Source organism: Solanum pennellii, chromosome 11 (assembly GCF_001406875.1).
Source record: "Solanum pennellii chromosome 11, SPENNV200".
In the NCBI taxonomy this organism is placed as follows: domain Eukaryota; kingdom Viridiplantae; phylum Streptophyta; class Magnoliopsida; order Solanales; family Solanaceae; genus Solanum; species Solanum pennellii.
The window spans coordinates 1,384,943-1,396,459 of record NC_028647.1 but is presented as its reverse complement, the minus strand read 5'-3'; the positions used below and the strand labels follow the sequence as shown (position 1 = coordinate 1,396,459).

At 30.5% G+C, this 11,517-nt stretch overlaps 1 protein-coding gene across 1 annotated transcript; it reads left to right on the top strand.

The window, feature by feature from the left end:
- Positions 1 to 6,628: 6,628 nt before the first annotated feature.
- Positions 6,629 to 10,970, top strand: LOC107005104 (cationic amino acid transporter 7, chloroplastic-like). Its single transcript, XM_015203600.2, has 5 exons — positions 6,629 to 7,124; positions 7,215 to 7,437; positions 7,515 to 7,863; positions 8,032 to 8,263; positions 9,918 to 10,970. The coding sequence occupies exons 1-5, from the start codon at positions 6,743 to 6,745 to the stop codon at positions 10,484 to 10,486; spliced, it is 1,755 nt and encodes a 584-aa protein (XP_015059086.1). The 5' UTR covers positions 6,629 to 6,742; the 3' UTR covers positions 10,487 to 10,970.
- The last annotated feature ends 547 nt before the right edge of the window (positions 10,971 to 11,517 follow it).

The following is an 11,517-nucleotide window of genomic DNA, read 5'->3' as shown; positions in this document are numbered from 1 at the left end:
TTCTCTTGGCGGTGCCTTTGCATATATATTTTTTTTAAAAACACTTAGAAGTCCTAGCTGACCTTTTGTATTATCACATAATAATTAAAAAAAACCTTGATTAATTAATTAATTAGCCGTTGATGTATACTAAAAGGTGTTTGATTATATTAATTAATATTATAATTGCAGAAAACAAGTAAATTGTTTGCAAAGTGATATGTAACGTATATGACTTTAAGAAGATAGCAACAAAATGTATTACACTTTTTCTTGCTTTATATTTATTTTTGTAGTTTTATGGACATTACTTTTAAATATGTTCTTTCTTGTTTCACTATTATTATTATTATTAAAAATATTTTTCCATGTAAGCATGTTTTTGTTTTTTTTTTGTTCATGTCTTAATCTTATATAAAGCTTTTAATTTGTCTTTAATGATTTAATTACCTCTTCATGTTGTTAAACATCAACCAAAAATAAAAATAAAATTATAAGTGTTTTGAACACTCCTTTCCATTATCTCCAAAGGTTTTTTTTTTCTTGTATTTATTTAGATAATAATAATGAAATATATTTTTAAAAAAAAGCCAATGTGCATACTTCAAAGTGAAGATCTATTTGTTTTCTTATGTATAAAAGAATATATGCATATAATCATGATTTTGACAACATGAGAATTGTTGGATCGTAAAAGTAGCTTAAAAGAATATATAATATGGTTGTATTAAAATATAATATCAATTTAAGCACGAAGAAGATTTATTTGTCTCATTGTCCACACTTTATAGTAAAGGGAAAATATCAAATTTTATATTTTGCAAGTGGTTCAAACTTGCATTCAATTAATAATTAGGATTAAATATATTTTTATTGTTATATACGATTAATTTAAATATATTTTTATTTACGAATATTAAAAGTCTTTCATGAAAATAATTGATTTTTTTCTAAAATATTGAAAATTCATCCATAAAATTTTCATGCTTTCAGTCACTATTCCATCGTCCCACTAAATGATCAACTTATTATAACAACTGATTCTCTCAATTTCAAAATAAATTAATTAAAAATCACAATTATTACACAATCAGTTTGCGTCCAGGGTGTGGCTCGAATAGCAAAAGGTGAAGGATTTGTGACTGAGTTGGTCACAAACGGATTCTCATACCTTCATCTTTATAATTTTTTTTAAAAATTTTTTATCTATGCCGTGAGGTGACAAGTCCTCAACTACTATTATGCCTCATCGACTACCGCGATTTTGATGAAAGTAATTCAAAAGCTAAATATTATGTACCTCGATCGATTTGTTTTAGATTGGGAAGGGTTATTTAAAGCTTTAATGTCACTGTTGAATATCTATGAGTGGTTTTTATCAAAATTATTCTAGTAACGAGAGAGATCTAACTCTAACAAATAAGAGGTACAATTTTAAAATATTTCACAATATTCAAAAGTATTCAATATTTTTTTACGTAAAAAAAAGTAACATAGTACACAAAATATTTCATATTTATATCTTATTGCACCTCAAAGTATGACGTAAACATTTTTAATTGATTTTAAAAAAGTAATTTTGAGTTTGAAGCTAGCTTCAATATAAAGTGCTTTCTTTATCTTTGTCCTAAACTGAAAAATTAAATAATATTTGAATCATAGTAGTCTTTTACTATATACTAGGGGCTGATGTAGCCTGATTTATTTATTTATATATATATGAAAATGGCTATCAATTTTATTCAATAGGTCAAAGGTGGTATTGTTTTTTTTCATCCATAAAAAGTGATTTAATAGCTAATTTAAATTATACGAAAAATAATTTTATAAATTTTTAGTTATTCGTATATTAATTATTTATTTATTATTATATATAAAATAATATATAACTTTTTTCAAAATATATACATATATTAGTTACGTAAAATTTTGAATTTCTAACCAAACATTTTATCTGATGTGTTTTGATTTCATACATAACTAAAAAATAATATATATTATATAAAATTTGACAAATAGCTACCAAACGACCTTTAATATTAAGAGGGTAAAATATTTTACATAACTTGATATCTATTAACCTGATACATTTCTTAAAAAACTTTATTTCAAAGTATATTTTATTAAAAACTGACAAAATTATAAAATTTTAAGTAATTTTACGGATATATAACTAGATAATATAATATGAAATAAATAAAAAATAAATAAAGTAGAAGTTTCAAGTCCACCGAGCTTAATAACTTTTTTTGGCTTTTTGTCGTCCGAAATTCAGTGGAATTTTATGCCTTTTTTTCTGTTGAGTCATTCAATTGTTTTTTTGCAGTTGTTGGTTGTTTCATTAAGGTACCGTAACGGTCTTCCACAATCATAAAACTCGTGTTCGATATTTATATTAAAATTTAGTTAAATATAAATTTAAATATCGTATAATTCATATTTTGGTATAACGCTTTCAATATGATTTTTGTCTTTTCCAGGAGCTATCAGTATCACATCTTTAATTGAGAGAAAAAGAAATCTCGATTAATATTAATTCAAATTATACGTGTTATTCATTTAGTTATTTTACAAGGATGCTAAATGTTTACTCCCTCCGTCCCAATATTATTAGTTGTTAGGTAAATAAATCGTTAATAGATTAATGAACTTTATCATGTTGTTAGTGGTGGAGCTAGAATTTTATTTAAGAGGTGTCAAAATTTAAAGAAATAAAATCATGTAAAAGTCAAGAAGTGTCAATATGTAATATATATATATACACAGAAAATATTTTTATTCTAGTTATATAATGTAATTTCCGACAAAGTCACTACACGTGGCTCCGCTACTACATGTTGTCCTTTGTTTATATTGATTAACTTTTTGAATTTTTTTTTTGAATTTTCAAAATTTGTTTAAAACTTCAAAAGCTTATATTATTGTAGGGGTAAAATGAGGAAAAATTAAATAATTCTATTCTGATTATAAAAATGGGAAACACATAAAAATAAAATGAGAAAATTGCCCACATATATAATTTTATGTAATTTAAGACTATAGGTGATGTTTCTACATATTAGTTTTTATTATATGAGTGTCAAAGTATAATTTACCTTATTTTCTAATTTTCTTTAGTATCTTTTGTTATGTGATGATGCTAATTTTTACGACCTTACCTGAATATGTTATGTATATAGGCGTTTTTATTAAGATTTTGATACATTAGTTCAATAATATTTTAAAGTTTTGTAATCAATGAAAAGTCTGAAATTTTGATGAGAATATTTAAATTTAATACATCTATAAATAAATAGACATCAATTTCTCAAGATTAAATGCATTTGCCAATTTGTTTAGGCAAAATTACAAGGGAGTTAAATGTGAACATGTGACATAATATTTACTAGGATTTGCATCTTTTGCTTTTGGCCAATTGACCATTACACATTTTAATGGTCTAATTATAAACTTTTATTACTTCACTTTCCAACATCTTAATCATATGAGAGTATAAACTTTTCATATATAAAAGTTCATTTTAAAATATTTTACCAAAGTCTATGGGTATTATTTGCACTTTATTTAATCAATCCAAAGAACATATTAGGTTAAAATTTCCTTTAGATTGCTCTGATTGTTATTTTCTCCGTTCAATAATAGTTATTCACTATATAATTTTGCGATGCCTAACAATATTTGTTCAATTTATAAAATTAATAAATAATTTCACACTCACTTCCTAATTCATACTTAATTATCGTTATTTTCCTGTTACATTTTTCAAGATATTGTATTTATTATACTCAAAGAATGATATTATAAAATATTTTTTTATTTATAGTTTCTAAAAAATGTGCAGAGTCAATAGTGGACAAATATTGTTGGATTCAAGGAATATCTACTTGTATAAGCTTGCTCAAATTGTATATTGATAAGGGTAATCGATCATATATATATATATATATATATATATATTAAATTTATTGTAAATGTATTAAAAGTCTTTTTGTAAAGAAATCAAAGTAGTCCATAGAAATTGTTAGTGATTCGATAGAAAAACTTATAGGAAAATCTTCACAATTATTATTCTTCAAACTTTAGGGGCCATAGTGAAAGAAAAGGTGCGTATCACATTTCGAAATTGCTAATTAGTTAAATAGACCTTTCCATAGAAAGTTTAATCTAACTTTTTTATGTCATATTGTTTCTTTTTTTTGTTATACAACATTTTTTTTCGACGAACTTTCCTATCTTGAGGTAGTTTTTAACTTTTTTCTTCAATTTTTGGGTGAAATGATTTAAACTATATATGATCTAAATTTTTTGTGCACAGCTAATTTTACAGACAAATTATATTTGTTTTGAGTATAATTTATGTTATTTAACATGAACTATAATATCTAAGATATCCAAATATTGTATGCTTCAAGGATGCGATGAGGCATGTTTTGTGCATAAATCATTGAGAGTGGAACTATGGCTCAGCTTCCTCGAGTATCATATCGTATTTTCTGAAGAAGCATGTTTCAAGAGCGTAAGTGAGTGATATGAATAGGAGACATGCCTGAAGAACAACGACAACAATGTTGTTTCCGTCGCTAGATTAAGATCTGTATAAAGTGAAAAGAAGGGGGTGGTAGGATGTCGAAGAACATTATTTAGTGGCGAGATTATAAAATCTCCAAGATAGAATTAAGAGAATTTACCCTAGAAGCAAATGAGACTGAGGTTTCTTTTAAAGAAAGGGCAAATAATTGACTCGCCTTAAATGGAATGGCTCTCTCAATTATGATGTCCCCCAACTTGAGTCCTAGGTTCGCTTTTCTGTTTGGGATCCAATAAATTGGCAAAGTCGACAAGATATAAGGATCGTCCGCTTCATTCTATTTTGACCCCCCAGGTTGGCTTCTTATGGAAAGTTGGTTCCCACCACGCTCATAGCCCTATTGGTCAAAGACTCGATTTGATGCGGAAGATTGAGGTTTCTTTTTAAGGAAAGGACAAATAATTGTCTCGCCCTAAATGAAATGACTCTCTCAGTTACGTTGTCCCCCAACTCAAGTCCCACATCCACTTTTCTCTGTTTGTAATCCAATAATTGACAAAGCCAACACACTACTGGGATTGCACGCTTCATTCTGTTCTGACCCTGACCCATGTTGGCTTCTTGGAAAGTTCGTTCCCACCACGTTCACAGTCCCGTTTGTCAAGATTCGATTGGATGAAGGAGACTGAGGTTTCTTTTTAAGGAAAGGGCAAATAATTGTCTCGCCCTAATGAAATGACTCTCTCATTTACGTTGTCCTCCAACTCGAGTCCCACGTCCGCTTCATTCTATTCTGACCCTAACCCAGGCTGACTTCTTGTGGAAAATCTATTCCCACTACGCTCATAGCCCCATTGGTCAAAGACTCGATTGGATGTGAATTTCTGAGGTTTCTTTTTAAGGAAAGGACAAATAATTGTCTCGCCTTAAATGGAATTGCTCTCTCAGTTACACTGTTCCCCAACTCGAGTCCCATGTCTGCTTTTCTCTGTCTGGAATCCAATAAATTGGAAAAGCCAACACAATACTAGAATTGTCCGCTTCATCCTATTCTGACCCCAACCCAGGCTGACTTCTTGGAAAGTCTGTTCCCACCACTGTCACAACCCCATTGATCAAAGACTCGATTAGATGCGGGAGACGTAGGTTTCTTTTCCAGGAAAGGGTAAAACGCCACACAAAGCAAATATGAAATGTAATGAAAGAAATAACAATGTTTACTCCAAACAAAGAAATAAATAAAATTTAACCAAAACACCACCAAGCAAAAAAATTGAAAATAGTGGTATAAGGTGCATGTAGTCCACTTTACACAACTAACCACATAATGATTCTCTTGACGATCTTAGTAAAGACATAAATGTAAAACTCACTTTTATCATTATCTTTTTTGGACTATCACTTATATATCAAAATAACGATAGTAATTAAAGATGTACAAACAAAATATAGGTTTATGTTGTTTTCCCATTGAAAATCTTCATGATGCATTAAATAAACTTACAAGTTTAAAATTGATTTTAGAGAAAAACATATCTTTAAACTAAATGAGGAAATATAGGAGATGTATCGGCTATCTGTTTTTCTTTTTAAGCCCAAATTCACGGATTTTATTTATCTCCCACATTTTTTTTCTTAATTTGTAAAAATATATAGATACTTTTATTAGTTAGACAACGAAAAACTTAAACCATTTAATCTTTAAAAAGTTAAAAATGATATATAAAATGAGACCGAGAAAGTATTATTTTTGGAAAAAAAATAAATATACCTTCGAACTATCGTAAATGGTATACAAATACCTCCGTCACACTTCAGGGACATTGGTGCCCATGCCATTCAAGAATTAGAGCATATATATACCCTTTATACTAACGGAAATACACGTATCATAATCTTATCTACCGACTCGACATCAAATTGATAGATAAAATTGCACCACGTGTCTCTATTTAGTCTTCCGTTAGTGTGAATGACATATATGATCTCATTTTGAAATGACAGTGACATCACTATCTCAAAAGTATGACAAATGATATCTTCCTATCATTTACGATAGTTCGATATATATATATATATACTTTTTCCTATTATTAACAATAGTTAGTGGATCTAATAGATATCGGTATCAGCCATTTTCTAGTGTTTTAACTCTTTAAATAACCATTCATTCTTTCTTCATTTCCTTCAATTCAATATTTACTGATAAAACCAGAGAGACTTGGTGGTCCAAAAATGGAGACCTATGGCTCCTCTTTCACTAATGTCAAATCCTATCTCCGAGCACTTTCCGATACTCCACACCGGTTAGCTCGCCGGGCTTGTTCTGTCTCGACTACTTTCGAAGAAACAAGTCGAGTCAGAGCCAGGTCTGGTGGAGATATGAAACGGAGTCTCCGGTGGTACGACCTCGTCGGATTTGGCGTCGGCGGTATGGTTGGTGCCGGAGTATTTGTTACTTCCGGTCGTGCTAGCAATATGTGTGCTGGACCTGCTGTTGTTCTCTCTTACGCCATTGCTGGATTTTGTGCTCTGTTATCTGCTTTTTGCTACACTGAGTTCGCCGTCGATATGCCAGTTGCTGGCGGTGCTTTTAGCTATATTCGTATCACTTTCGGTCCGTTTTTCCGTAACTGAATTTGTTAAAAAACAACACGTAATAAACCCAATGTCCTCTGAAATTGATCAACGACGTTTCGTAGTGCAGGTGAATTTCTAGCGTTTTTGACCGGTGCGAATCTGATAATCGATTACGTACTATCAAATGCCGCGGTAGCGAGGAGTTTCACTGGTTATTTATGTACAGCTCTCGGTATATCCACCGAAAGTAGATTGAGAATCATCGTTAATGGATTACCGAAAGGATTCAATGAAATCGATATTGTTGCTGTTTTAGTAGTTTTAGCTCTCACCGTAATCATCTGCTACAGGTTCGTCTGCTAAAATTCATGAGAAATCTGTAATCAAATTCGTTTCGTTTTTTTAAATTGTTACGATTTCATTGCAGTACAAGAGAGAGTTCGTTGTTGAATATGGTGTTAACAGTGCTACATCTAGTGTTCATAGTATTCGTGATAGTAATTGGTTTTACCAGAGGAGAAACGAAGAATTTCAGAGAAGCAGGGTATGAGAATCATGCGAGTGGATTCTTCCCATTCGGTGCTTCAGGAGTGTTCAATGGAGCAGCAATGGTTTATCTGAGTTACATCGGGTACGACGCCGTTTCAACCATGGCTGAAGAGGTCAGAAATCCCGTTAAGGATATACCTGCCGGTGTCTCGGGTTCCGTTATACTCGTGACAGTCCTTTACTGCCTCATGGCTGCTTCAATGTCCATGCTCCTTCCTTATGATATGGTAAAATAAAGTTAACCAAATTACATTTCTATCCTTTATCACTATTCATTTATTTCATTATATCGATTAATCCAATTTTGATCAACGAATCTCATTTATGAATGTAAATGTGTATTAATATCTGGTATATGAAAAGGTTGATAATAAATTGTTGTATTTGCTGAACAGATTGATCCAGATGCGCCATTTTCGGGGGCTTTTATGGAATCAGACGGGTGGAGATGGGTATCAAATGTGATAGGAGTTGGGGCTAGTTTCGGTATTTTAACATCTTTATTAGTGGCTATGTTGGGCCAAGCTCGATACATGTGCGTGATCGGACGGTCAAGCGTTGTCCCCGCTTGGTTTGCTAAGGTCCATCCTAAAACATCAACCCCTGTAAATGCTTCCGTTTTTCTCGGTACGTAAATTCTCATCAATATTTATTTGTACTTTATATTTATATCAAATTTTATATGAATATATAGTATTTTGATAAAATCTCGACTGATATTAAATATAATGGAAAAATCGATTGGGTATAGTATTCTATTGTGTTACGTATTTTTATGTGGATCAATTAGTTGAAATGCGTGTGCGATTTATTTATTTTTCCTGTTATTGCGTGGATGTTGCCTTTTGTATTATTATTATTAGCTTTGCCGTTGGAGAATAGGGGGTCCACCAAAAGAACCGTTTCGGTTAAGGTGATAGCTTTACATTTTAGGGAAAATTGATCATAAGTTTATCATGGGACTCATCATATTCGGTTAACTATTGGGTTGGTGGACCCTACTAGACGCGAAACTAGTAAAGATCGAGATTATTTAAATTTGTTTTGATTAAAAGTTATTTTGTTTATATTCAATTAAAATTTATAAAAATTAAATCTTGTTTAATTTTTTTAATATTATTTTTTATTTTATTTAGATTATTTTAATAAAATTTTTTGAATTCGTTATCGATGGGACGGGACCTGACCTGACCTATAGTTTCATGTCAAGATGGATTAGTCACTCACAATCACACAAAGATTTGAGAAATTTTTATTGAAAGGTCCTTTGACTGATTTTTATGTGGGATCCACCCTTTAGGATAAAACCTTGGCTCAAATTTCAATGTTCGTCATGAATTTGGCCTTTTTATTTTTCTCCGTTCATTCACAGCTCTTCAATATTAAAGTATGCGACGATTTTAATATATCTTTATGTGTTTGAATATTTATTTAAATATATAATTTTTTTTAATATTTTAAAAAATTTCAGGTTTGATATTAAAGTTTAAGCATCTCATCTGAAAAATAATAAAACATTTTTGATTTTCTTATCTATACTCTCTAACTCAATACCAACTAAATGTTTCAAATATGTACTTCAAGGAAAAAAGAGTCTATATTCTATTGAGTTTTTAAAAGTTCTCTCTTTTTTGTTTTTTTGGTCTTTAGAATATGAATTAATTAAATTCGTGATAATATTGCATTGTATAGAGCTTAATATTTATAAAATCTAATTAGGAAGGTTCCTAGTTAAAGATTTAAGTGCAATTATTGGTCCAAACAATATATATATGACTAATAAGGTTCCTTCCCATCATTATCTAAACGAATGTTCTCCACATACTTTTATACACTATTGAGACAGGTAATTGAGCTCAGCAAAGTATAAAACTTTTTGAAGCTCCTGCAGACCATTCTTGAAATCTTATATTCTTTATATAAAAGATTATATGTGTGACTTACAGTCCTGGAATAAGAATTTATGTAAACTGGGAATGTTAGATATAGACTTTTGAAAAACAGAGTTGAAAATGCTATATATAGAATCCTTTGTAGAGTACTAGGCGTGGAGCCAAGGGGTTCATGTGACCTTCCTTTATCGAAAATTATTTTTTAGGTATAGATAGTAGATGTTGAATTCCGTCAACGAAGATTACCCTTTTAAAGATCTTGTCATGTGATTTTCTGAGACTTTTGACTGAAATGACACATTCTTTACCAATTTCAGCATAAAGTCTTGCTAGAATTTCTTCCTATTGTGCTAATAGTCTAATATTAGGATTTGTTTGGTCTTTTTCAGGGATTTGTACAGCAGCAATTGCACTTTTCACTGATTTACAAATACTACTCAACCTTGTATCAATTGGTACACTGTTTGTATTTTACATGGTAGCAAATGCTGTTATTTACAAGCGTTACGTTTCTATTGGCGTAACAAATCCATGGCCTACACTATCATTCCTTTTTTGCTTCTCACTGACATCCATTTTATTCACCCTGTTATGGCAATTTGCACCACCAGGCAAGCCAAAAGCCTTCATGCTTGGTGCTTGTACTGCTATCGCCATTGCTGTATTACAACTCTTCCATTATATGGTACCACAAGCTCAAAAACCCGAGTTTTGGGGTGTCCCTTTAATGCCATGGATTCCTTCCATGTCCATCTTCCTCAATATATTCTTGTTAGGTTCACTTGATAGACCATCTTACGTTCGATTCGGATTCTTCTCAGCTCTCGCTGTTCTAGTTTATGTTCTCTACAGTGTTCATGCTAGTTTTGATGCTGAGGAAGATGGGACACTTAGTCAAAAGAGCATTGAACTAGTGAAGGAATCTATTGAAGTCCAGGACCATACTCTCAGAGTGTAAAAATGTTCTCTTTTTAAGCTGACTTTTTCTTTTACTATTACTTCTTTTTGGGGGGTGGAGGAGTAATTTATGGATATTTAACATAGAAATGTGAGAGGAAATATAGGCTGCAATTTTTTTTGCAGCGATCAAGTTGTATAGTTTACTATGATATGAGCTTAAATGGTTATATGAGGATTCATGTAGCTGATTGAGACGTAGTTATTATTGTTATTATTATATGGGGATTCATGTAGCTGATTGAGGCGTAGTTATTATTGTTATTATGGTTGCAAGTTGTGTAGTTTAATGTGACTTGTGATTCTCTTGTATGGTTAAGTCAAACTATTGATGCCTCACAAAAGTTCAAAGTGCCACAAAGACAAAGAAATCTATAAAGATGAACATGGAAAATTAGGAATAATATGTTCATTAACCCAATTTGGGTGATGTAAGAGAGTTGTCTACCATTTGAAACTAAAATTCTCTTTATTGCATTTGATTACATATTCACAATTGACCATCATTTTTTATTTTAATTATTTGTGAAGTTATCTATCATGTTTTTTAGTTCAATTGTGACATCATATATTCAAAATGAAAGGCCCCACTACTCTTATGACTATTGAAGAAAACTTTAATTCCATGAAAGTCCATTTATATTGTGGAATCCATCCTTCTTGAGTATGAAAACAAAAAAAAAAGAAAATATAAATCTAGTTAAAGGTTCTCTCTTTTGGAGTATAAGAAGGGGAAAAAAGGGTTGGAAAAGGTTTGAAGATGAGGATAGAACAAAAAGAAAGTTGGATAAGGACTAATAAACCTTTTTTTAATGGGAAGTTACAAGTTTAAAGTTTTAAGCAAGTGCCAGATTTTTATAATTTAAAGTTTATGAATTTTAAAGTTTTAAATTTTTTATTCTAAAGTTTAATATATATATATATATATATTTAATTTTTCAATATATATGAGTCTAAATTAATCGAGTGAATAAATTTTGAATATTTTACCTCGATGAAAAGAGATAAACATGAGAGGATAGGGGGGGGGGG